This window comes from Hemicordylus capensis, chromosome 7 (genome assembly GCF_027244095.1).
Source record: "Hemicordylus capensis ecotype Gifberg chromosome 7, rHemCap1.1.pri, whole genome shotgun sequence".
Taxonomy (NCBI): domain Eukaryota; kingdom Metazoa; phylum Chordata; class Lepidosauria; order Squamata; family Cordylidae; genus Hemicordylus; species Hemicordylus capensis.
Genome location: NC_069663.1, coordinates 28,824,354 through 28,850,194, shown reverse-complemented (window position 1 = coordinate 28,850,194; position 25,841 = coordinate 28,824,354). Strand labels below are relative to the sequence as shown.

At 60.5% G+C, this 25,841-nt stretch overlaps 2 protein-coding genes across 5 annotated transcripts in view; one reads left to right on the top strand and one right to left on the bottom strand.

Moving 5' to 3' along the window:
- Positions 1-7,691, top strand: part of MARK4 (microtubule affinity regulating kinase 4) — a 46,066-nt gene extending 38,375 nt beyond the window's left edge. For 3 of the 4 annotated variants that reach the window (XM_053267610.1, XM_053267611.1, XM_053267609.1), the window contains exons 14-17: positions 329-432; positions 2,309-2,578; positions 4,727-4,771; positions 5,574-7,691. In XM_053267610.1, coding sequence (XP_053123585.1) covers positions 329-432; positions 2,309-2,578; positions 4,727-4,771; positions 5,574-5,910 — 756 coding nt within the window. In that variant the 3' untranslated portion in view covers positions 5,911-7,691. Of the gene's footprint in view, positions 1-328; positions 433-2,308; positions 2,579-3,403; positions 3,484-4,726; positions 4,772-5,573 lie in introns of all 4 variants that reach the window. The other variant, XM_053267612.1, reaches the window with a different exon arrangement.
- Positions 7,692-8,623: 932 nt separating this feature from the next.
- On the bottom strand, positions 8,624-14,749 carry CKM (creatine kinase, M-type). The gene is made up of 8 exons (XM_053267613.1): positions 14,635-14,749; positions 12,975-13,190; positions 11,748-11,902; positions 11,391-11,523; positions 10,293-10,464; positions 9,712-9,835; positions 9,413-9,602; positions 8,624-9,053 (listed from the first exon to the last, which is right to left on the bottom strand). The coding sequence occupies exons 2-8, from the start codon at positions 13,165-13,167 to the stop codon at positions 8,875-8,877; spliced, it is 1,146 nt and encodes a 381-aa protein (XP_053123588.1). The 5' UTR covers positions 13,168-13,190; positions 14,635-14,749; the 3' UTR covers positions 8,624-8,874.
- Between the last annotated feature and the right edge of the window lie 11,092 nt (positions 14,750-25,841).

Here is a 25,841-nt window from a genome sequence, read left to right as displayed (position 1 = left end):
CCCACTTTTCCGGCATTTTTTAAAAAATAACATTTTAAAAAAATAAAATAAGAAAAGAATATTGTCAGAAACAAAACCTAATTCAGGGAACCGAGTGTTTCCGTCACAAAGCTACATACAGTGCTGCCAGGCAGATTCACCAGGCTATCCTGGTGCCATCAGTACAAAGTGAGGATTTTGTCTCAAGCAGCACCATCTCCTCTGGCCCTTCCTGTCCCAACACAGGCCTCCATAAAGAACGTGGGCCAGAGGGTGGTCTTGGGCAGTGGTGTGTGTTGTTGACATGGTGGCACCCCCCCCACCCCCCGCACCTGCTTTTCTGTTCTAGAACAACATTCCTGCGAGTATGATGACCCGGAGGAACACGTACGTGTGCACGGAGAGGCCAGGAGGGGATCGCCACTCTCTGCTCCAGAACGGGAAGGAAAACAGGTGGGACCCGGTGGGGTTGTGGGCAAGGAGGAGGGGCAGTGACTGGCTCCCGACAATGGGAGGCATGTGCTGGGACCCGGCTCTCTGCCCTCCAGACAGAGGGCGACACGCTGCAGCCCTAAATGGTGCCCAGCTTCAGAGGCGCCAGGAAATGTATCCTTCTAACACGAGAAGGCAAAGAAAACAGGAGTAGTACACAGGGACTTAGGAAGCTGCCATATACTGAGTCAGACCATTGGTCCATCTAGCTCAGTATTGTCTACCCAGACTGGCAGTGGCTTCTCCTAGGTTGCAGGCAGGAGTCTCTCTCAGCGCCATCTCGGAGACGCTGCCAGGGAGGGAACTGGGAACCTTCAGCTCTTCCCAAAGTGGCCCCATCCCCTGAGGGGGAATCTCTTCCAGTGCTGCTCACACTTCTAGTCTCCCATTCAGATGCGACCAGGGTGGACCCTGCTGAGCTGAGGGGACCAGTCCTGCTTGCTGCCAACAGACTAGCTCTCCTCTCCCACCCGTCTCCGAGATGAATTTATGAGGAGTCTGGGCAGGGCGTCTCCTTGCAGCAGCAGCATCTTGACCTGTCCCGTGGCTTGTGCCTCTGGGTTGAGCATCTTGTCAGCTGGGCCCCTGCTGGAAACAGCGGAGCCCTGAGCCAGAGGACCGCCCCCAGCCGAGGCCAGCATGGAGCTGCTGCTGCTCTCAGCCAGCCCTGCGTGGCTCTGTGCCGCCCTCCCGTCCTGAGCGCTGCCAGGCAGAAGCTGCGCCCTGTCCTCTGCGCCCGCTCCTGTCCCTTCCCCTGGACCTGGCCTTGCCGCTGGCTCCCTGCCCAGTTTCCACTGGCCGTGCTGTGGCTCGATGCGGCCTCGGCCCCAGGGAGATGCTGGGACCCCGGCCGGCTGGCCGGCCACGTGACCGGCTCTGGAAGAACCCAGGGCCATCTCCAGAGACCGGGGGAGGGGGGTGCCCCTTTTTCACCCCCCCCCCAGGAGGACCAATCCTGACCTCCTCAGTCTGGCACACAGGCAGAATTTGGGGAAGGGCTGGGGAAACCAGGAGGGCAGCGGAGGAGAGGCCTCCGTGAGCAGCACTTGGTGCGTTTCTGCTTTGAAACACACGGATGGGTGTGTCGGGTGTTCCTGAGCCGAACCTTAGCCGGAATCGAGCATTTGCTGCCACGAGAGCTCTGGGGTCGGAGAGGAGGAGAGGGCGGCCGAGGGCGGCTGGGCCTTTGCAGGGGGTGGGGGCCGCCTGCCTCTCTGGCCGCACCTGCTAGGGAGGGACATCCAGCGCCGGTGGGAGGCCTCCTGCCTTCAGGCCCCTGGAGGCAGCTGCTTGGGGGAGCAGGATGTGCTGGGCAAGCCCAGGGGCCCCCAGCCAGGAGTGGGATGGGCCGGGCCGAATGAGCTGGGGCAGGGGGTGGGGGGTGGGCAAAGGAGGCCCGGCTGCCTCTCCTTCCCGGAGGTCCGCCTGCTCCTCTCCCTCCCCTGCCCCGCACTGCCGGCAGACTGCTCATCCGTCACACAGAGCTGCGCGGTTCCCCTGCCAGCCTGCAGGCAGCACAGCTCCCCTTAACACTGGGGTGGGGCAGGATGGGGGAGAGAGAGGGGGGGGCTAACAGGGCTGAGGGAAGCAGAGGCAGCTGTGCCTCCTTTGGTGCCCCCCCCCGGCTTGTGAGGGCCAGCCGCTCCTGACCACGAGTCCCTAGAGGATGTTGGACGACAACTCCCACAATGCTCGGAGGCCATGATGGGAGTTGTAGGGTTAGGGGCCCCACTTTGGGCTGCCCCGCAGGGCTATCGTCCTGCCCTTGAGCTCTGGCTGTGTTTTGACCGCTGAGGTCCTCCTCCTCCTCACCAAGTCGTCTCTTCCCCTCCCACAGCTCCATCGCCAGCCGGGTGCCCCCCGCCTCCCCCTCCAGCCACAGCATCGCCACGTCATCCACCTCTTCGGACCGGACCCGGCTGTCCCGTGGCACCAACATCCGCAGCACTTTCCATGGGGGCCAAGTGCGGGACCGGCGTGGTACCGGCGTGCAGAACGGGCCCCCCACCTCCCCCACGCTCTCTCACGAAGCCACCCCTCTGCCCCAGAGCCGCAGCCGGGCCACCTCCAATCTCTTCAGCAAACTCACGTCGAAACTCACGCGGAGGTGAGTGGCCTGTTGCAGGAGGGGCCGTGGGGAGTGGGGGGCCCCCGCAGGCATGGAGGAGTGAGAGGAACTGGGGAGGCGAGCCGTGTGATCCCCTCCCAGCCACCTCCCTCTCACCCCACGAAGACGGAATTCGTTCAGTGGCTTGCCACGTGGCCCGAATCCTGCACGGACTTTGGTGGTATCCCCACGTGTGGGATCGTGCTCTGGGCGTGTTGCTTGCCGTGGCTCTTGGGGATCTAGTCCACGCAGCGCCCTCCAGGGCTGCTTCTCGGCATCCCCAGTCAAGCCCAAATCGCCGCTCTCCGTTGGCTTGCTGCTCTGCCTTGCGGTGTCCGCAGAACACCCGGCCCATCCGGAGACCTGATTCCCCGCCGATGCAGCAAAGCAGTAGTGAGGGAGGGGGAGAGAACGTGCGGGGACCCACCCCCTCCTTCCTGGGAGAATCCTGCCAGCGTGGCCTTGCTGGCTTCATTCCAACCTTCGCTGCTCCGCAGGCAAGGAGGGCCTCCCCACTGGGAGGGGTCCCTCATCCCCATCTCCCGTGGCCAGCTTGGGAGGCCCTGGCAAGGGAGGGCTGCGCTACCTGCATGGCTCTTCGGCTTGGGGTCGTCCAGGGTGGCAGGGGGGAAAGCCGCCGGGAACTGGCTGGGGCCCACCCAGCGCCCTTGAGCCCGAGGGCCCCTCTTCTCCGCTGCAAGGTAGGCAGGAAGGACTTGCTCTTCGGACTAACCTCTCTGGCTTCCCCCTCTCCTCCTCCTCCTGCTCCTGCTCCTGCTCCTGCTCCTCTGCGCTTGTTTCACTCGGGCTCTTCTCTGTTTTCAGGGTCACTCTTGACCCATCTAAGCGGCAGAATTCTAACAGATGCGTCTCGGGCGCTTCAATGCCTCAAGGATCTAAAATCAGTAAGTGTTTGCTGTCCACCTGCTCCCCACCGCTTGGCAGAGAGGCCTGCCCTGCCTTTTGGCCCCCTCCCCCCTTGGTTCGCCCTCCCCCCCCTCTCTTTTGTCTGTCCTGTAAAAGAATCGCTTCCTTTGTTGCTTGCTGAGGATTTAGAGACGCTTTGGCGACTGCTTAGCTTCTAAGTGGGGTGGGGCACACCGAGGCTCTCAAGACTGACCCTAGCCAAGCAAGGGCTCTTGGATTCCCCCGGGGGGGGCTGGTTGTGCTACCCAGTGGTGAGGGAATGACACCCTGCACCCCCTCAGAAGCGCACTTGCCAGAAGCCTGTCAGTTGAAACTGAGTCCCCCGAAGCTCGGCCCCAGGAGCTCCGTGGAAGGCTGCCGAAGAGCCCGGCCAGCTCTGCAGCTGCCAAGGATTCCGTGTCTGAAGCTCCCTCATTCTGCGGTGCGCTCAGAGCCAGGATAGACCCAGCTGGCTTCCCATTGCAGGTCGAACTCGAGACCCACAGGAGAGGAGAGCTGGGCTGGTGGTAGCAAGCCTGGCTTGGTCCCCTTAGCTAAGCAGGGTCCACTCTGGTTGCATATGAAGGGGAGACTAGAAGTGTGAGCAGCACTGGAAGAGATTCCCCTGTTAGGGGATTGGAGCTGCTTTGGGAAGAGCAGAAGGTTCCCAGTCCCCTCCCTGGCAGCATCTCCAAGACAGGGCTGGGAGAGATTTCCCTGCACATAGAAAGCTAGTGTGTCAGGAAGAAGTCAAGGCTGTGATCTTTCTCCATGCGATGCTAGCTTTCTGTGTGCAGGGACATTTGTTTTCAGCATGGAGGAACATTCAGGCGCATGAGCCCCCAGGTGCCCATGGGTTTGAAGTGGCATAGCTCTCACACAGGCTGGCCACCATGAGGAGAGGGAGGCCCTGGTCCCCGCCCCCCCCCCCCGCAGATGCAACCTGCAAAGCTGAGAGGCCATGGCCGGGAACCCGGCAGCCCGCGGTGAACAGGGAGCTCCCCGCAAAGCAAGTTGCGCTCTCTCTGCTGCCGCCCGAGGCCGAGGCCAGGGCTCACCAGCCTTTGACCCTCCACCACCTCCCATCGTCCCCGGCCACGAAGATGGGAGTTGCAGTCCCAAGGTCTTTGCGAAGCAGCCCTGGGGTCGGGGCTCCAGGGGCCAGGAGCAGAGCGAGCCTCGCCCGCCGTGGTCCTGGCCGGCTTGGCTGTGACCTCCCTCCTCCCCTCTGCTTTGTTCCAGGGTCGCAGACGAACCTGAGAGAGTCAGGGGACCTGCGCTCACAAGGTGAGTCCCCGCCTCCTTGGCGGCCTGCTCTGCTCCCAGCGGGGCCTCCCTCCCCGGGATCCGCCCCCCCCCCCCCCCGTGGCTCAGGGCACGGCTCCAGGGCCACCACGCGCCGGGCGGTCTCTGAAGCAAGCGCCTGTGTGTGTGCTCGCGTGCACGAGGGGGGGACTTGGCCCCGGGCTGCCCACAGCCCAGCAGGCTCCCGAAGCGGCCTTCTCTGGGCCTGGCTCGGATTGCCTTGCCAAGGGGAGTGGGGCGCCGGGTGGCCGCAGCAGGCCCCGCTCCCTGGTCTGCACATGTGTGCGGGGGGGGGGGCTCTCTGCACGTGAGCAGGAGCCCTGGAAGCAGGAACCGCCCGTCGTAGGGGTGGCTCCTCTCTCCCGCACTGCCTGCAGGCTGGCCCTTCGTCAGGTAGAGCTGCGCGGTTAACCGCGCGAATCCCCAGTGGGAGAGAGAGGAGCCACCCCGGCTCCTTAGGGCGAGCCGCTTGCCACTGCCCGGAAGAGTGGGGAGGAGGGAGTCCCCCCTGCTCCCAGCCATGCCGAGGCAGACCCCATGCAGGCGGGTGGGTCCCATAGGGCAGTTCCCCCCTCGGGGTCTTGAGGACAGGGCTCCAGGCTTGCCCACCCCTGGGAGCGACAGCCCTGTAGAGTCTGACCGGCAGCCGTTCTCCCCAAGTGAGAGGCTGCTGGCCCTGAGGCCTCTCCCTGCCCTTCCCCGGCTCCCCATCGCCAGTGGCCTTTTCGGGGCCTTCCCGAGCCCAGGGGGTCAGCCGCGCCTCTCTCTGCCCCCCCACCCGCAGTTGCAATCTACCTTGGAATCAAAAGGAAACAGAACCCCGGCTGCTCCGATTTACCTGGCATGTGAAGCTGACCAGCACCCACTCAGCCGAGGCCATCCTGGCCGCCCTCCGCCAGGCCACGGACTCCACCAACTGCTGCTGCCGCCAGACGGAGCCCTTTGTCCTCTCCTGCACCCACGAGAAGAGCCCCAGCGAGCACTTCTGCTGCTTCGAGGTGGAGGTGTGCCGCTTGCAGCGCCTGGGGGGCCTCCATGGCGTCCTCTTCCGGCGCCAGGCTGGTACCTCCCTGGCCTTCCGCAGCCTAGTGGCCAAGATCTCGGACCAGCTGCAACTCTAGGGGGGCTCCCCTGCGCCACCGGACCCACAGACGGGGGGCCTGGCTCTCGGCTGCCACCAGCCCGTCCCTGCAGCTCCAGGAGCCCCTCGGCCGCCCCGCCCTGCCCTGCTGCCCACGAGCTGCTCCGGAGGGGGCTCGGCCCACCTGCCAGCTGTGCCGGGGGGGGGGTGTTGCCCCCACCCCAGTTGCCTTGTGGGAGGCACTTCTCCCTTGCTAGCTCACACGAGCCCCATGGGATTCTCCAGTGCCAGGAACGAGAGGGGGAGCTTCTGGGTCTGCCTTTGGGGAGGGGGCTGTTGTGCTTCCCCCCCCCCCCGTGGCAGGAAGGCGACAGGGGGTCTCTGGCCAAGGGTGGCCTGCTGTCAGCCCCCTTCTGGCTTGCTTGCTCCCTCCTCCAGAGCGAGGGAGTGAGTAATAAGGCCCCCCCATCCGTCCATTTGCATCTGTCAATTCATTCAGCTCCAGAAATGTAAACCAGTTCAGTTGCCAATCGGGGATGGTGTTTCTTTGTTCCAGTTCGGGGCGGGGGGGGGGGCGTGAGGGGGTCCAGGGCAGAGCACCGCTGTGGCTCCACTTCTGGTTCGGCTCCGCGCCTCCGTGGGGCGCATGTCTTGGGAAGCAGCGGCAGGCCGCCCCCACCAAGCTCAAGGCCTTTCAGCCGCCCACCCTGCCCCGATATCCCCGAAAGCAGCCCGGGGAGGGGCGGGGGGCGGGCAAATGCATCTGGCTGCGCTTGGAGCGGCCAGGTGGAGAAGCCCGACTCGGGGAAGGGTTCCCGGTTCCGTGGGTGAGGCAAGGGCCAGCCCTCGGGGGTGAGCAAAGGAGGCACTTGGGGCCCCATCCGGTGGGCTTCCATGGGTGCGCAGCCCCTGGCGCAGGGGTGCTGGCGGGAGTCCCCCTGGGCCGCTCCGGCATGGAGGAAGGGCCTCCCTCCCTCCCTCCCTCCGGGCTGTGTTTCCAGAGGCGCCCTGGGTCTGCTGGCGGGCGGATGTTTTGCTCAGTGCACCCGCCAAGCCTGGAGGGGCGGGCAGGCCCCCCCATCGTCATCGCGCACCTCTCCCCGTGGCTGGACTGGAAGCGCCCCAGCCCTGAGGGCGCCCCCCCCCCACCCCACCCAAGCACGGAGGCTGGGCCTCCCGGTTGCTGCAAGGGCTCCGAGCCATCGTGCCGACAGCCAGACCCTGCTTCCAGCCGGACGCCTTGGCCGCTCCGCTCCGCTCCGAAGGGGTGGCGGGAGGGGACGCGCCCAGGCAGAGCACACCGCCACTCCCCGCGCAGCGGGCGGACGGACCGCGCGCACAGCAGACTGATGGCTCCGGGCAGCAGGGAGAGGACAAGGGGCCGGCCGGGCTGAGGATGGAGGTCTGGGCTCAGAGGGTGGCGGGGCGGGGGGGAGGGCGGCTGGGCTTGGGGAGGTCTCACTCCAGTCCCGGGGAGCGGGGAGGATCACTGGAGCTTGTGGTTCTACATTGGGCAGCTCTGGTGGGGAAAATCAAGTGGGTTTCCTTCCTTCCTTCCTTCCCCACCTCCTCCTCCTCCTCCTCTCTCCACTCAGCCCCTCTTCTGTGAGTTTGACCTTCCCCTGCCCCCCAGCCCCTGCCTGTGTGGCCTCCCCCCACCCCTCTGTACAGACTTCCTTGTAAATACTAGCCCAGGTAGCCCCTATATCACTGGGTAGAGATGTCGACAAGCAAGCCCTTCGCCTTGGGACGAGCGTAAGTTATTTCCGCCCCCGAGCAACGGTCTGTACCGAACCCTTAATAAACGTAGGAAGCCCTCCCGCTCGGCCTCGCTGGCTCCTCTCTGTCTCTGCGCCGAAACCAGGGGGACCTTTTGCACAAGGGACGGGCCAGGCAGAAGGCTTTCTTTCCAAGCGAAGGAAGCCCCACCCTAACCCAGTTTTAAGGGGGTGGAGCGTGTGTGTGGGAGGGGGGAACTGCCCCGTAGTGAGTGTGGCACTCTGTATGTGCACATGGGTGCTCTTATTCTTGCTTCACATCTTCAGGGGATTGAAAACAGGCTCTTGTGTTATGGCTGTGCCATCGGCTCCCCCCCCCCACCCACTGCCCCCTCTCTCTTCTGCCAGCTCAGCTGGAGCCTCAGTTGGACGGTGTGACTTGAGAAGAGCTTCCCAAGATGCTTCTGGACGACATAAGTTGTGAGGTGGTGGGCGGGGGGGGGGAGGTATTATGGGTAACCTCTTCTTACGAAAGGGGTGCCAGAGGCGAGAAGTTGCTTGAAAGCCACGAGACTCATGATATGAGGTTGCCTGATAAGTGAGTCAAGGCGTTGGTCCCTTGAGCGGAGGACGGTCTACACTGACTGGCAGCGACTCTTCAGGTGGTGCAAGCAGGGTCTTTCCCAGCCCTGCCTGGAGATAATACTGCCAGGGACTGGTGCTGGGGCCTTCTGCAGGCCAAGCTGGGGTGGGTGGGGGTCTGATCCCTCCTCCACTGCTGCATGGGGCTGAGTCAGACCCTGGGGCTGTCTGTATTCCCTTCCCTGCTTGGCCCTGGCTCTGAGTCTGCACTGAAGTCGTCCTCCCTCCCTCCCTGATGCCTCACCTGCGTGACCTGGGTGCTGGGGCAGATCGCGGGTGCAAGTCAAGGCCAGGGCACCAAAGGCAGCAGTGGGGGAGCTCCCAACCAAGGTGGGCCCACCAGCCCCCCTCCCCCCCCAGTGGGGACGAGAAGGAAGAGATGAGAAGGGCCTCTCTGTGTGGGGAGGCAAGGCTCTGGGGCCCCGCTTCTGTGCTTTATTCACGCCTTCCACGATGGCTCCTCGGGTGTCTTGAGCTTCCCAGTGGTGGTGGTGGTGGAGGGAGGGGCAGAAGCCCACCGGGCCCTCGCCTCTTCTGGGCAGGAGAGGGTGGGGCGCAGGGGGGCGCTGCCTCCGGGAGTGGAGGGGTCGGGGTCACCCCCCAGAGTCCAAGCCCCGGTCCGTGTGGGGAATGGGTGGCGCCTCTCACTTCTGAGCAGGGACCATGTCGTCGATGGCCTGGCCCTTCTCCAGCTTCTTCTCCATCTCGACCATCAGCTTAACGCCGTCCACCACCAGCTGCACTTGTTCCACCTCGGAGGAGCCCAGGCGATCGGCATTGGAGATGTCAAAGACAGCCCCCACGGCCGCGGTGTCCACACCGCCTGGAAGAGAGGTGCTGTCAGGAGGCTGCCCCACTCCAAAAATGCCCACGGGGGGGGGGCGGGAGTGCTCTCTGCTCCCAGCCGGGCAGCATTCGGCCGCGCTGGCCAGGGCCTTCCTAACTGGGATGCTGGTGGAGCTCAGCAACCTCCACCCCCCAGCGACAGGGCGCCAAGTGACTGTGGCCCTTGGAGTCCAAAGGGCAAGTGCCCCGACCCCTCTGGCATGGAGGGGCCGGAGAAGAGCCCTGCCAACCCCAGCCGGATGCCTCCAGGAGCCCCCAAATGGGGTGAAGGCAGAAGCCCTGCCTTGGGGGTGCGGCCACCGAAGGAGTAGCCACTCTGGCCGCCGGCCGCCTCACCTGTGCCACGCTTCTGCAGACGGAGACGGTGCAGGGTCTCCTCAAACTTGGGGTGCTTGCTGAGGTGGGGCAGCTTGACATGGACGCCGCCCCTCAGGCCGGTGCCCAGGTTGGAGGGGCAGGTCAGGATGTAGCCCAAGTGCTCGTTCCAGCTGAAGGGGTGGCCAGCTTTCTTGAAGATCTCCTCAATCTTCCCGAGGAAAGGAGAGCCCCGCCCTGGTTAGGCCTCTGCGCCATCGGGGCTGCCCCCTTGCCGCACCTCCCCCGCCAAGGGCCCCCTTGCCCGCCCTGCTGCTCACCTTCTGCAAGCCCACGCAGAAGCGCCGGAAGACTTCCTTCATGTTGCCCCCCTTCTGCATGGAGATGACCCGGAGATGGTCCTCCTCGTTGACCCACACCAAGAAGGTCTTGTTGTCGTTGTGCCTGGGGGAGAAAGCGCGGCGGGCTCAGGTCGGCTCTGGCGCTCCCTGCGGCTTCTCTCCAAGGGGGCTGGGGCACCTGGGCTGCACTTAGGGGCCCTGGGCTCTCTCACTGCAAGCGGACACTGCTGTGGCTTTGCTGTCGGGCGCTCAAGAGGACCGGGGGGGGGGGGCGGGCTTGCTGAGACGGAGGAGAGGGCGGGGGGGGGGGGCTCCCTGGCCTGCTAAGTGGCGGCTTGCAGCCTTTCAGGAGGAAAGCGAGAGGTTTCCCTGCTCTGTGGCCACTGGGCCAGCAGCAAGTGGCTGGGGGCCAGCAAGCCAAGGCAGAACGGCAGGGGCCGCCTGGGAGCTTTTGCGCATTGCCAGGACAATGTATGTGGATGCTGCCGCCTTGAGAGCGAGGCCCCCACCCAACGTCCCACAGGGAGACCCCCAGCCGGGCCGGGCAGGGGAGGGCCTACCAGATGCCTCGGCCGTCGGGCCAGTCCCGGGCCATGCCGGAGGCGAGCAGGAGGGGCGAGACGGGCTTGTCGAAGAGGAAGTGGTCATCGATGAGTTGCTGCTGTTCGGCATCGGTCATGTTCTTCAGGGGGTAGTATTTGCCCTTGAACTCTCCGGTCAGGCTGTTCAAGGCTGGGGAGGAGGGGATACAGAAGAGGACAGGCTGCACTTCGGGGCCGTGGGGGACGGCCAGCTCGGGCGGGGGGGGGGCAGCCTTCTGGCACCTGAGCAGCCCTTGGCAGGAAAGGTGGGCCACCCAGGACAGCAGCGGGCCTGCTGAGCGCCAAGTGCCTGACACGGGATGGGGGCCTAAGCCCCCAGGAGCCCTGCTGGCTGGGCCCAGGGATGCCTTTCCAAGCCCCGGCTCCCTTGCATTGGGCAGGAGGAGAGCAACAGCCCCTATCCAGCCCCCCAGTGCACTGACCCTCCCAGTGGCTGTTGCTGGTGTTTAACGCCCCCCGCCATGCCCCCCCCCACACACACTGCCCCTGTCTGTTTAAATTGTGATGCCCCTTTGGGACAGGAAACCATTGTCTGCCCTGTATACATCTTTTGCTGTTATATGTATACATGTAACTTCTTATATTGATTTCCAGCAAACGCATTAATAATAAATCATGGGACCCACACAGTTCAGGGTCCATTCAATCTGAATGGAACAAATGGATACTATGCCGGGAGTGGGTCGTGCATTGGTTGGTTGGTTGGGTTTTTCGGCAAAATAATAATTACTTTGAATTGTAGCTTTTGCTGATAACTCTAAGAAATCTCCCAGCTGCCCTCACGGAGCTGTGAGCCCCAGGATCCCCCAGGAAGGAGGGATGTCTTAAGTCCAGGGGTTCCCAGCCGGGGTCTCCAGATGTTGATGGCCTTCAGCCACTGCGATTGGTGGAACTTGGCAGCTCAACAACTTCTGGGGGAGCCAAGTCTGAGAAGCCCCATCTTAAACCAGTTCAAGTCGTGTGGGCCTCTCCAAAAAAGAGAGAAACACCCCCACCCCCACGCCCGGCCCCTTTGAGCAGCGGTCCTTGGCCAGGCATTCTCTCTTGCTCCCTTACCGGTGATGGAGAGATTCTCGACGGCACGGCGCTCCCCACGGCTGCAATGGGGGGGCAGGGTGTAGCCCTTGATGCTGCGGCCAGTCCGGACGCGGCTGCTGAGGACGTAGTTGGGGTCCAGATCATCTCCACCCTGAAAGTAAGAGGTGGGCAGGGGGACAGGTGAGTTGGCCGTCCACCTCACCACACTCCTCAAGGATTCATTCCTCCCCATTTTCTCACCTGTGGTCGTAGGAAGCTGCTGAATACCGAGCCAGCTCCCTCTCCCCCAGGGCTGTCTGCTCTGGTTGGCAGCAGCCCCCCAGGGCTCTTTCTCACCACCCGCTGAGGCTTGCCCTCCCCCTCCCTGTTCCCTACCTTCAGGTTCTCATGGTTGAGATCGGTCTTGTGCTTGTCGGTGGGCTTGTAGCCACCGTGACGGTCCTGGATGACTGGGTCAAGGAGGTCCTTGAAGACTTCATAGGATTCCTCATCGCCAACCACACAGCCCACGGTCATGATGAAGGGGTGTCCTGTGGGCACACGTGGAGGGAGCGATGAGCTTGCAGGGAGCAGGGGTGGGGGAGCATTTTCACAAGGGAGCTGGTGGTCAGCTCCGTGGGCTGATCTTTCCGTTGAGTACTGCTCCACTCCCAGAGGCCGGGGGGCAAAGGGGGGGCAGGTGCCTATCTATGTTTCTTTTTCGATTGTGAGCCCTTCAGGGACAGGGAGCCATCTTATTTATTTATTATTTCTCTATGTAAACTGCTTTGGAAACTTCTTTGTTGAAAAGCGATATATAAATTATTGTTGTGAGGGGACCACCATGCGCCACATCTCCTGGGTGGATCTAAATAGCCATGGATTAAAATGGTGCAGAGTGACACCCAAGGAGCGAGATTGGGCTGATGGATCACACAGTCCACAGGGGGTGCTCACCTGTGTCATCACAGGGGCCGTCCTCTCAGGAGAGGCCTTCCCTTCAGCGAGTGGGAGAAGGGGGGGACGCTCTCACACAATGTGTCACTCTCGCCTTCTGCACTTTTGTCAGTACTTGTACACAAAATAATGTGTTCTTACAGAACTCTGCCCAGTTAAGTAGAGGCACCTTTTTAGTGTCTCAACCTGCTTTTAATTACTCCAACTGGATAATGGATTAAATGTGACATTGTCCTGGACGGACCACTTCCTGGTTAAGACTGGCCTCACAGTCACATCTGAACGGTCAACCTGAGGAGGCTGTTGGATCCAGTAGGATTCCAAAGGGCCATGGAGGGTTTGGGAGTTGGTTCTGCCGGTGATTCTGTTGATGGTGGATACCTGGAACAGGGAACTTTCCTATCTTGCGGGTGTGTTTTTGTTATGTGCTGCCAAAGCAGCCTGAGCCCCCACCTTCCCTTTTTTGGGGGGTGGGGTTGACTTCTCTCTCCAGACTTGCCTGGTGGCAAACTTACTGGAGATGATGCTAACTGGCCACCAGAGGGAGGCAACAAGCCAGACTGTGGGAAATTTCTTGGGGGAAAAGTGGGGCAGGGGAGGGGTTGACTGGTGGTCTTTGGCTGCCGCCTTGCGCTGAAACCCCCCAGGCATGGAAAGCGGACCCACCTGGGTTGTCCACACCCGTCTGGATGATGTCATCAAGGGTGAAACCGCTGGGGGTCTCCTTGTCACGCAGCTTCTTGTAGATGTCCAAGGTGAGGGCCTTGGCCATGTGGTTGTTGTGCTGGGAAAGGTCGGGGTACTCCTCCTCCGGCTTGAAGTTCAGCTTGTACTTGTTGTGGGTGTTTCCGAAAGGCATGGTGGCGGCTGAGGGGACGAGTCCTGCAGCGAGACGGAGCAAGAGGGAAGGTGCTCGTGGGGTGGACGAGGCTGGGACCAGCACAGTCCGGCCAGAGCAGACCTGGATTTGAACTCAAACTTGAAAACGGAAGCTTGGAAACAATTGATCTGAATGTTGAAACACTGTCCCTGTTTCATGGTGGGGGAGATGTGCGCTGCCGCTGCTGGGCATGCTGGCCCTGAACTGCTCCGGTTCGGTGGAGCTCAGGGCTGCGGTCTTCTGCTGGGGCTGACTGTTGGCCCACCACTGGGGCTCTATCGCCCCAGAGGCTGGGCCCCGAAGCAGGACCTTGGCACCTGCAGAGGACAGGTGCAGCCCCTGGGCTAGATGGGCCTCCCAGTGGCCAGAGTCCCCTACCGAGCGGAGTGTGTTTCCTCGCCCTGACGGAGGGCTCAGCCCTCGGCCAGCCACTCTGGCATCTCGGATGGTGAGTCTTCCAGGCTGGAAATGAGACTCCTAGCTGGGCTGGAGCTGCAACACCTCACCCTTGGGAAACAGAGCGGGGCAGTGAGTGTTCTGAGTTCTGTGGGCCATGGAGGTTGGGGTCAGGCCGGGTTGGACACACCAAGAGGCTGTTGTCAGCAGCAGCAGCGGAGGAGGGAGGGGGCTGCTGTGCAGAGCCAGCTGTGGGGCAAGGGGCCACTCAGGCCCCACCACCTATCCAGTTGCCATTGATGGAAAGCTGGGGGGATAATTTTAGCTGTCGTCAGCCCTTAGGAAAAAGGTTTATTTATAGCCGCTGGCCGTGTCCACAAAAGGGCCCTGGTTGCGCCTGCTGGAGTGGGGGGGGGGGGCGTGCTTCAGCGGCATGCCCAGCCCACATTCCAAGGTCTCCTTTTGCAGAGTGTCAGCCATCTCTGGGGCCGAGGAGCAGGCAAGAAACCCAATCCTGGGCCAGCGCAGGGGGCGCAGAAGGAGACCCTTTGGCAGACACCTGCAGAAGGCACAGCCAGGGGAGGTCTCCCAGCCAGGGAGGACACAGCCCTCCAAGCTCCCCACTCCCACCCCCAGCATGCCAGGGACAAGGAGAGCCCCAGGCAGGGACAGAGACAAGGTCACGGGGAGGAGATCCAGGGTCATCTGAGCAGCACTGACCAGGGCGTCCCCAACCCCTGCCCCACACAAGGCACCCTCCAGAGACCTGCCTCTTCTGCATGGCCAGGCTGCAAGACGCAGAAGGGGCTCTCTGGGGCTCCCCTGCCCAAAGATCCCTGCTTGGGCCATCCAAGCCAGAGGATCCTTGTCTCGCTCTACTGCAGCAATTAAGAAGTTGGGGTGTTTTTTTAAACCCACCCTTAGATGTCCCCTTTAAAAAGAAGTGGGAAGAGTCTACTCCGCGGGGAAGCCCGTGCATCTGTTCCTATCCATTTCTTTGCCCCCCTCCCCGCCAAAAAGAACAACTCTGGAACTAGAAGGCAGCATTACCTGACAGGGAGAATCAGACTGGGATGCCTCTTCTCACTCCAGCACAACAGGTGACCCAAGAGTCCCGCTCAAGGACCCGGGAATATATACCCTGTGCCTGGCTCCCATTGGCCAGTGGCTGACAAGCAGCTGGCCAGGGATTGGGTGCCGCTTCCCCAGCTCAGCATTTGGGGAGGAGTCGCCTGACCCGCTCTGGGCTGCCAGCAAAGCCGCCCTCCCTGATGGAGCTGCAGGGCTCTCCTCTTCCCTCTTTCTTGGGGGGGGGGGAGGGGAGAGACCCGGCTCAGCCCCAGCACCTCTTTCCATTACATCGGACCATTGGCAGCTGCTATCTACTGAGTCAGCCCCTCAGTCCCTCCAGCTCAGTATTGTCCACACAGACTGGCAGCGGCTTCTCCCAGGATGCAAGCAGGAAACTCTCTCAGCCCCATCTTGGAGATGCTGTCAGGGAGAGAACTTGAAACTTAGATGTTCTTCTCAGAGCGGCTCCATCCCCTGAGGGGAATATCTTACAGTGCTCACACATTTAGTTTCCCATTCAAATGCAAACCATGGCAGACCCTGCTTAGCAAAGGGGACAAGTCGTGCTTGCTACCACAAGACCAGCTCTCCTCCCCAAAGCTAAGAGAAATCTCAATGCACTAAGTGATAGTGGTGCCCAGGAGCATGTGCAGAGTGCCACATCTAACTATAGACCAGTTAACGGGTAGAGTATGCCAGGCGCTAAGCCCTTTGGTATCTCCGGCTTTTTAAAAAGCTTGCCAATTTTTAATCCCCCTTCCCTGTTCTTCTGAGGACCTCTGAGCAGCAATGCGGAGTTATCTCCTTGTCGCCTCAGCACCACCTTGTAAAGTAGGCCTGAAAGAACGACTTTTCAAGACCACATCCTGTGAGTTCTCTGGCCGAGCAGGTGGCCCGGTCCTGGATTCCCCACTTGCTCAGGGCTCTCCACTCTCCTCTTGTCCAGCGGAGACAAAAAGGATGCCCCTTTCGCACTATGAGCCGAGAAAGCAGCATGAACATATTGGGATTAGAGTTGTGAAGTGACAGAGGAAAGGCCTTGGGGAGGAGCCAAGCCCTGCCAGATAAATGGCCTAAAAATAGAGCGTCATCCATAGCCTCAAAGGGAGAGAGAGGGTGACCCTTGCAAGGAGGAGGTGTTACTTTCCTTCCAGGCTCTGCCACAGCTTCCCAAGATGGCCTTAGGCAAGTTGCTCAATCGATCAGTAGTGGCTGCTCATCCTAAGCGGCCTGGCCACCCAGAGTTCTCTACCTGATGAATGGCCAGCCTGCAGGCAGGGTGGCTCTCCGGTGGGGTGGGGGAGAGAGGACCAAGCTCAGCTACCTCCTGTGGGGAAATGATCTAAGACTTCCAAACCAGAAGGAAAGAATGTGCAGAGAGGACGTGGACAGGTATCTGTGGCAGGGAAGAAATCCTGGGGAGAAAGAGGCAGTGCGGGCCCCTGAAATCCCCCTTGCCCTCTCTCCTGGCTTCGAAGCCTTCCCCGGAGCCTGTTCACAAACTTCCTAAATCACACTGTGAAACTTGTGCATGTTAGAAAATAAAAGTAAAAACTGGTGAGATTCTTGGAGTCCTGCCTTCTCCATCGTTGCCTTTTCTAAACACATATACACACATGCAAAGCAAAGCAAAACAAAACATCCAGCCCTGGGTCACCTTCACACAGAGAAGAGGCTGCATACTTTCCAGTCATAGGAGCAGCAGTCTTGCTGGATCAGGCCCATCTAGTCCGGCCTCCTGTTCCCCACAGTGGCCCACCAGATGCCTCCAAGAAGCCCACAGGCGAGCAGTGTGTGCATGCCCTCTCTCTTGCTCCCCTGCAGCTGGTATTGAGAGGCATTCTGCCTCTGAGGCTGGAGGCGGCCTATAGCCACCAGACTAGTAGCCACTGATAGCTGTGGTCCTCCAAGACTCTGTCTAAGCCCCTTTTAAAGCTGTCCAAGCTAGTGGCAGAGAATTCCATAGGAAAAGTCCTCCGTTTGGTTGGTCCTAACATTCCTGGCCATCCTTTGCAGTCCTAACAATGACATTCGTTTGCCACTGGATTAAGTGTGGGGTGTGGACACCTGTGCTAAAACAGTCATGGAGGAAGAATCTGGCTGCAGGTGACAAGACCCCCCCACCCCCACCGCACTGGCTTCCCATCACCCGCCAGAGCTACGGTCAAAAAGGCTGGGCCCCAAGCCTCTCCTGGGCCAGCTCCTGCCTTTCGCCAGCCCTCAGGTGGCCCTTGTTTTGGCATCTGGTGTGGCTAGCAGGCCCAGAGCACCAGAGAAGAGCCTTCCTGCACCAGAGAAGCCCGCAGCCGGTTGGCAGCCTGGGGCCCGGCAGGAGCTGAGCAGTGCGTCCAGGCAGCAGCCCCCACCGCCCCGCACCCAGCTGGCCTCCTGCCTTTTCCAAGCCAAGGGCCACCATCCTGCCCAGAAGGAGGGGGCAGAGGCCACCTGCGGCTCTTGGGTGAAGGAGAGTGCTTCCCCCTCGGTGGTCTCCTTGCAAGGTATGGTTCTTGCTGTGGTTGGTTATCAACAATGTCGTGGCGCAGCTGAACAGGCCAGGTAGGGCAGAGCCCAGAGAAGATCCTCGGAATTGCTGTGACTCATCTCTGGACCCCACCTGGCCCACAGGCAGGAGGGGGCGCTGGGGAGGCCCCCACCCCTGGATGCCAGAAGAAGGGCCACAGGAGAGCTGGCAGCACTCCTGCTCCTTGCTGCTCCCCTGCCTTCCCTTTCTGGCAGACCTAAGGAGGGGGGGCCCTTTCCCTGCCAGTGCCCCTCCCTGCAGGGCACCCCAAGGCTCACCTCCAGCAGCATCCCAGGGAGCCCCCCCCCACACAAGTGGCATCTGCCACCTGCTCTGGGCTAGATGCTGACCAACCCCCACCCCCACCCCGGGCATTCCTGGGCCTGGCATGTGTCACAACAGATGTTCTCAGATGCCTCTACATGGAGGAGCCCCCCCGCACCCCCCCCCCACACGCTGCAGCTCCCAGCAGCAACTGCAGAGGAAGTGGAGGCCCTTCACGCTGTGAGGGAATCCCCACTTGAATTCAAAAAGACGTCTGTGCTGAATGCCACAAGGAAAGAGGGGAGCTGGCCAAGGCTTAATTTATATATCCACCTGTCTACAGGTATTCTTGGACTAAAACTCCCATCATCCCCAGCCAGCCACAATGGCTAAAGTCCATTTTGCCCAAGGACCCCTTCTCCACAGCATCCGCCCTGATGCACGGTGACTCTGTGCGAGACTCTTTCTGGCAGCCAGGCTTGGTTCCGGGGGTGGGTGGGTGGGGGGGTTGTGCCAAAGGCTGCAATGCACAGCCAGGGGCTCTGTTGTCTTCTGCATCTGGTGCTCCCTTGCAGGGGGGTTGCCAACTCGGGCTGAAGCTGATCCTGGAGACATTTCTTTCTAATCCCCCCACCCCTCAGAATATTTCCCACTCACGGGGGGTGGGTGGGAGGCAGGGTTGAGAATGCTTCCTGGAGGGGGGGGGATGACCATCCTCCAAAGACTGAACGCGCCCAGCCAGCCGAGTCCTGCCTCCGAGAGGAGACTTGTGGCGTTAGGGTTAGGGTGTCTGTTTCACTCAAGCGCATGATGTTTGGGGGCCAGGGTCAGGGGGGTCACCTTCCTCACTGCACCCCCACCCACCCCCCCTCCGCAGCTCTAGGCTGTGTCTAAGCACTGAGCAGCTGGTCTGAAACCAAAGCTGCCCCACAGGCCCCATGGCGTACGAGGCCTGCCTGAGCGCCCCAAACAGCTGCCCAGTTGATCGAGTTTCGCCAGCCCCTGCCCCCTTTATAAAGAGGCAGCCACGGAGGGAGGGGCCGGGAGACAGCAGCCCACAGCAGCTGCCTCTTAGCAGTGATTTATGGGAACCTGATCTCCCCTCCCCTCCCCTCCCCAGCCCACCCCAGCCCAAGTTGGCGTGAGCAGGTTCGGGGCCAGGGACCACACGGCCTTCTTGACCGACCTTGAGGCCTGTGAGAAAGAGGGAGACGCAGGGCAGGCAGGCAGGCAGCCCTGTGGGGAGGGTCTCCAGAGCCAAGCAGTGGCATCTGGGGCACCCTTAAAGGTGGTGGAGCTGGAGACAGGCAGGCCAGACGGGCAGGACCTGCTCCCGTGGGCCGGCATCCTTTGCAAGCCCTGCTGAAGGGCAGTGGGCCTCTTGTGGGTCTCTGGTTGGTTTCAGGGGGGCTTGTTGTTCTGCAGGAGAAGAGCCTGCTGGATGGTGCCCCATGTTAATTAGTTGAAGGGAGGGGTGTCCTGTCTGCAAATGCTGCAATTTACCAGGCACAAATAAAGAGGGGGGGGTGTGGGGACTCAGGGGTGGTGTGGAAGCCTTTAGGGCAAAGATGGGTTTTGGAAGGAGACATTGGGAGGGGGCTTGGGAGGCAGGGCCAGGCCTAAGGGGCAGCAAGGGAGAAAGGATGGAGGCCTCACTGGAGGGAGCTGGGTGGGGAGTGTAGAGCCCAAGGAGCAAACGTCGTCGTGGGCAGGAATGGAGCAGGATGGGAGAACTGGGAGAGGCAGGCAGGCAGGCAGGCACCCTGGAGGCAGGCTTTGAAGAGAAGGACCAGGGTGCTTTCCAGATTAGCCGCTAGAACTGTGGTAAAATGCTTCGGCTTGGCAGGATCGAATTGAAAATGACCCCCCAGGATCTACAGCGGAAAATACAGCTACTTTTTTTGCAACGGACCTACAACGTTATAGCACTAAATGGCAGCAATAACATCCGAAACGAGGCATCCGGAATGTGAACGGCACCCTGCTGGCAGCGTAGGGACTGCGGTGTCACAAGACAGGAAGTACAGACACATTGTAGGAGTTAATCTGGAAAGCGCCCAGGAGCAGGCAGGAAACTAGTGCCAGGATTTCAGGAGGGGAGGAGGGGGCTGGCGGTGGGAGGAAGAAGGAGGTGAGCTATTTGGGAGCAGAGTGTTGGGTGGAAGTGAGGCGACCAGGATCAGACCATGGATGGCCAGGTGGGCGCTGTTCTTGCAAGATTGTAAAGAGAGAAGTGGCAGGATCCGGGGAGGGACGGACTAAGAGAGGAGCCCAAGGCCAAGCTGAGGGTCAACAGGGTGGTGGGTGGGAACAGTGTCGATGGACAAGGAGCCGAGTGCGAAGAGGCCGAGGAGGTGGGGACTGGTTTGGACACCCTGAGAGGTCAAAAGAGCACCCATGCTGACGTCAAGCAGGCCGCTGGGGAGGCGGGGCTGGACGGCAGGAGAACATTCAGGGGTGGAGGCCAGCAGCTGGGTGTCGGGGTGGTACTGAAAGCCCCGTGCTTCTGCTGCTGAGGTCAGCTGGGGACAGCATCCCGAAGACAGCAAAGGGCCAAGCAGAGGACCTGAAGGGACCCCAGGGGAGGGGGGAAGAGGAGGGAGCACCCCTGGAGAGGGCTTCCTTCTCCAGCCCAAGTCCACATTCATGGCGGAGAGGAAGCGTGGCCCTTGGCCTGCCTGCCTTCCGCTGCTCAGGAGCTGCCTGGTGGTGGCCTGCAGTCCCCAGGGCTTGAGGGGTGCCATGGAGCACCACTCCAGCAGGGCCCTGGGCTGTTAGATGATCCCGGCCAGGAGGCCAGGACTCTGTGCGGGGTGGAGAGAGAGGCTGCACATTTCCTAAGGGAGGGCCCGGAATTGGGGGCCGGGTCTGCTTCCCACCCCTTGCTATGTGACCTCCGCAGCTCACTCAGGGGAATTCTATCCTGGTGGAGCGAAGAGGAGCGTGTGGGGTGGAGGGGCTGGTATTTTTAGAGCCCTCCAGCTGCAGGTCTTGTCTCGGGTTTCATGCCAAGAAGACCTGCGAGGAGGGAAGCGAGGGAAGCCTCAGGGGGCTGCGCGCCCCGCTCTGAATGCGGCTCCCCAGAAAAGCCAGCTCAGCGGCAGCGGCACCACCAAGCCTGACCGCCTGGTGGCCTGTCTTCTTCACCCAGCCCCCCCCCCTTCCAGGCAGGTCTTGAGTACCTGGAGGGAGCAGGATGTGGGGGGGGCTGTGGACGTGGGGGCCGGCGCAATCCCATGAATGACCCGGCCCCGTCCTCCCTTGCCATGAATGGAAGGAGCAGGAGGGCGCCAGCCACGGAAGCCGGAGAAGGAGAAGGAGAAGGTCCCGAGGAGGAGGCCAGACCAAGGCAGGGATCAAAGGGGCTTGCCGAGGAGAAGGGGGGGCAGTGCCTGGGGTGCTCCATCGTAATCAATGGCATTGGCTGGGGAGGGGGCTGCCTTTTGGCTGCTTCCTGCTCTCAGCCCCCCCCCATCCACTAGGCAGACCCAGGCATTGGGCGGGGGGGGCGGCACAAAGAGTGCCAGGAGGTGGCACTGCCCGTTCTTCCCTCGCTCTCTCCCTCTTGGATGGCACCCCTGAAGGGCCACAGGGTGGTGGGAGGAGGTCGGGGGTAATCCTGCACCTGCTCCCCAAAGGGCCTGCACAGGCTTTGCACCGCAGCGGCCCCTAACAAACAGCCAGTCTTGTACGCTGTGCCCCCTCTCTGGAAGACGAACGGCCTGCCTTCAGCCGTCCTGTCCCCAAAGACCTGGTCTCCTCAAGCTGGATTTCCTTCTGCATTAACAGCAGCCTCTTTTCATCTCTTCAGGGTTAGAGTCTGGCCCCCATAACAGACTGGGGAACTCTCTCCCACTGCAGCCTCAAACCAGCACAGGCCAGTCATTTCCTGGTCACCCTTTGGCACAGCTGCGCAGAACCTGCTTTTCATATGGCAGCAGCAGACCTAGAATTTGGCCCAGCTTCAGTCCAGCCTCCTTCCCGGAGCTTCTGTTGCTCCTCCCGCCCCCCCCGCCCCCGCTGCACTGCTTGCAGGCTGGCCATTCATCAGGTAGAGCTCTACCTAATGGATGGCCAGACTGCAGGCAGCATGGGAGAGAGAGGGGCCGCCTTGACCAGGGGCCCACCAATTAGGACAAGCCCTAGTCCTGCCCTTTCATTTTTGGTGTCACAAGGAAAGGCTGTCCAGGGGGGGTGGAGATGCCCTTTACTAGGCTGCACAGTTATTTGTTTTTGAATTTTGCTGTCTGCTCTTCTGCAAGCAAATAGTGAGAGTGTTTGTAAATTAAGCGAGTTTGTTTGCAGAAGAGCAAGAGGTAATTTCAAAGGAAAATCAGAACTGCAAGATTGCAACAGCAAAATCAAAATTACTGCCATGAACACTAGAAATGGGTAATATCTATCTATCTATCTAACATATTTTTATACCACCCAAAATGTACGTCTCTGGGTGGTTTACAACAAAGCAAAATAAATGTCAACAGAAAAAGTTAAAACATTAGTTAAAACAAAATAAATGAGAACAGAACAAGTCAAAACATTACAACAATTTAACATTTTTAAAACAATATCTTAAAACAATGTTAAATCTGTTAAAACAATATTTAATTAAAAGCCTGGGTGAACTGATGCATCTTTAAAGACTTTTAAAAAGTTGTCAGAGATGGGGAGGCTCTTCTTTCAGCAGGGAGCGTGTTCCAAAACTTTGGGGCAGCAGTGGAGAAGGCCTGTCCCCAAGTAGCCACCAGACGAGCCAGTGGCAACTGCAGACAGACCTCTCCAGATGATCTCAACGGGTTGTGTGGTTCATAACGAAGAAGACATTCTCTTAAATACCCAGGGCCCAAGCTGCTTAGGGCTTTATAGGTTATATTCAGCACTTAGTATTTTGCCTAGAAACATATTGGCAGCCAGTGTAGCTCTTTCAATACAGGAGTAACAGGGTCTCTCTGAGATGACCCAGAGACCAACCTGGTTGCCACAAGATGGAGCCATAAAAGCATCAACAGCTCAGAATTCTTAAACATTTAAAGTCTGAACCAGAGAGACGAGGGGATTGTGGGAAATCCCAGACCCTTCAACCCACATGTCTTGGGTCTGGTTGAGCTTACTCAGCAATGAGGGAAAAGGCACTCTGTGTGTGCTCTAAGGAAGGGACGAGAGGAGTGCTGGTCTGGTGGCAGCAAGCATGACTTGTCCCCTTAGCTAAGCAGGGTCTGCCCTGGTTGCAAATGAATGGGAGACTAGAAGTGTGAGCAGCACTGGAAGAGATTCCCCTCAGGGGATGATGGAGCTGCTCTGGGAAGAGCAGAAGATCCCAAGTTCCCTCCCTGACAGCACCTCCAAGAGAGGGCTGAGAGAGATTCCTGCCTGCAACCTTGGAGGTCTGTGAAGACATTACTGAGCTAGATGGACCAAGGCTCTGACTCAGTATATGGCAGCTTCCTAATGTGGCTGGACTACAAATCCCATGGTCCCCAGCTACAGTGGTCAAAGGGGATGATGAGAGTTGGAGTCCAAAGCATCTGGGGACCCAAGGATGAGAAGCTCTGCTCTAAGGCACTGGATGCCCCCCGCCATGTCCCCGAAGCCTCCCCCACCTCTGGGGACATTCAGAGTGCCTCTGAGAGGCAGGCACCCCCGCCCCCTAGCAATGACCTCCTGCCTGGAAGCAGCTGGCTGTCTCTGGGGTGTGCCAGGATGGGGCTCAGCCTCTGCTTCATCCCGCCACGTGCATGCACTGAAGGAGCCTGGATGTGACCCATATTTTGTGTGTGGGGAGGAGGGGGAAGGAGCTAATCAGCCGAGGCCCCCCAGAGGTGAGCCAGTGATTAACGCAGCTCCTGTGGTTTAATCACAGCCTGGTCCGGGGCGGGGGGGGGGGGGGGCGGGGGAGGCTCCCCTGCGAGTGCCAGGCCCTGCCCTACTTAGGAACTCAGGCGAGGCTCAGAGGCAACTTCCAGCCAGAAGAGGGGTTTGGGCCTCGGGGTGTCCTGAAGCGCCAGCCCCTTCAGACAGCCCCTTCAGGGTTCAGCAGAGCAGCAGGGAAACCTCCTTCTGCACATGTTCAGAGGCACTTCCTTCTTGATTAGGGTTGTTGCTTGCCAACCAGCTAGAGAAATCTGAGGGCCAAAGGAAGCTCAGGACGTGAAGCCCCAACGGACATAAGGCAGGCAGTGGGTCAGAAGCGTCCCAGTGTGGTCGTGTCCAGGAGCAGCCGCGAGCCCTTTGGGTGGCCTTCCTTGCCCTTCAGCAGTGCCTCCTCGGGGGCAGCAGGCCTGGCATCGGGCCAGCCAGCCAGCCTGGCTCGGCGGCCTGGCCAGTGGGAAGAGCCCCCTTCCTGCTCTACCTGGCAGGCTCGCTGGGCCTCTGCCTCGCTGCTGCCGCCGCCTTCTTGACCTTTTAGGGCTGCTTGCGGCCGCCGCCAGGAACAGAAGGGCCCCCATAAATCAGCCTTCCTGCTGGCGGCAGCAGCGGCCTCCTCCTGACACTCCCCACTGCAGGGAAGCGGCAAGGCGGATGCCATCCTGGGCTGAGGCTGTGGGGAGCCTCAATGCTTGCTGGGTCCCAGCCGCTTCTCGGTGATGTGTTTTAGAGGGAAGGCCCCAGAGCAGGGCTCGGCTGCAAACTGGGATCTCCTATGGTGTTGGGCTGCAAAGGGGAGCGGCGTGATGGCAGTTGGGAGCTCCTGCCCCGGACGGAGCTCCCTTGGAGAGCCCCCTCGGCCCCCACCTCTGGGAGCAGAAGGAAGAGCCAGGAGGTTTTGACTGGCCTGCTAAACACAGCCACGCCGACCCGGCAAAGGCACGCTCAGCCTTGGGGGAGCCTCTCCCTCTGTTGATTTTTTAGGTCCCAGAGAGCCAGGGCTGCAAAGACAGAAGGGAGAGAGGAGATTTTCCTTGGAGTTGTGGAGCATGTAGGAGCATGTAGGAACATAGGAAGCTGCCATATATGGAGTCAGACCCTGGGTCCATCTCGCTCAGTCTTGTCTACACAGACTGGCAGAGATTTATCCACGGTTGCAGATAGGAATCTCTCTCAGCCCTATCTGGAGATGCTGCCAGGGAGGGGACTGGGAACCTTCTGCTACTCTTCCCAGAGCGGCCCCATTATCCCCTCAGGGGAAGATCTTGCAGGGCTCACACTTCTAGTCTCCCCTTCATCTGCAACCAGGGTGGACCCTGCTGAGCTAAGGGGACCAGTCAGGCTTGCTGCCACCAGACCAGCTCTCCTCTCCTGAGCACCTTCACTCTTACGCGGCAAGAGGCGCCTCACCAGGCCTGTAGCCAGCTGGCGGCACGGCCTGTACCTGCCACACCAAAGATGCCTCTTTCCTCCCCAGCCGCACGGACTCTTTTCACTGCCCACTGGATAGCCTGCCTCCCCTGACTTCTGCAGAAAACAAACAAACAAACCCCCCACCAATCCCACACCCAAATCGTTGAGGCTGGCTACAGGCCTGTGCTTTGCCTCCCCAGTCTTGGCAGCTTGGTGTGGTGCTGGTGTGTGCAAAGTTGGGGGATTTCTTTCCAATCTTCAGAAATGTGCCCTAGACAAAGTCACGGCTGCTGCAGTTCTGCCTCGTGCATCGGGCGCTGCTTCCAGGTGGGCCCCCGACTGCGGCCCGGAGCAGCTGCTTGGGCCGCCGGCAGTGGGGCAGGCCCTGCTACCGCCTGACCTCCCGCGAGGGCTGCTGCTCAGCGAGGAGCCGGCTGAGCGTCGGTGCCAGGCTCGTTAAGTGCAAAGATGTCGCTTATTTCAAACACGCCAAGCAATAATGCTCAATTTGGATAGCCCAGCCGGGCAGCTCTGCAGAGAGGAAATGTCCTTAATTATTTTGTTCCCCTCGTGGCTTCGCTGGGGAAGCCACCAATTAAGAGATCCTGCTTGCAGGAGTGGGGGGAGGGGAGTTGTGGGGGGGGCCAAGGGGCCTCCCAGCTGCTGCCAGGCGCCCCTTAGTGGCGGATGGGGGCTGTGGTGGCTGGGATCCTGGCCCGTGGGTTTTTTTGGCCATGTCTGTGTGCTGCCTTGGGGAAGGCAGGGGGTGCAGAGAGGAGAGAGCAGCGCCTGCAGGGCCTGCTTGCCTGGCTCAAGGGACAGGTGTGGGAAGCCGAGCAGCCGCTGGGGCTCTGATTCCGTCAGGGGGTCTGGAGAGAAACTGCTGCTCTTCTGCTGCAAAGCCAAATACTCATCAGCGGGCTGCTGCTCTGTAGAATAGACAGGCTAGAAAAGAGAAGCCCCGTCCAGGCAAAATAAAAAGCAGCAGGGTCCTCTCAAATGTGCTCTGATTCTGACCCCCCCCCCGCAATTCCCCAGAGAGATTCTTCCCATGGAGCTGAATAGCTGCAGTTCGTTATTATCCTATCTGAGCAGTTCACAATGACGCCTGCTGGCATCAGAA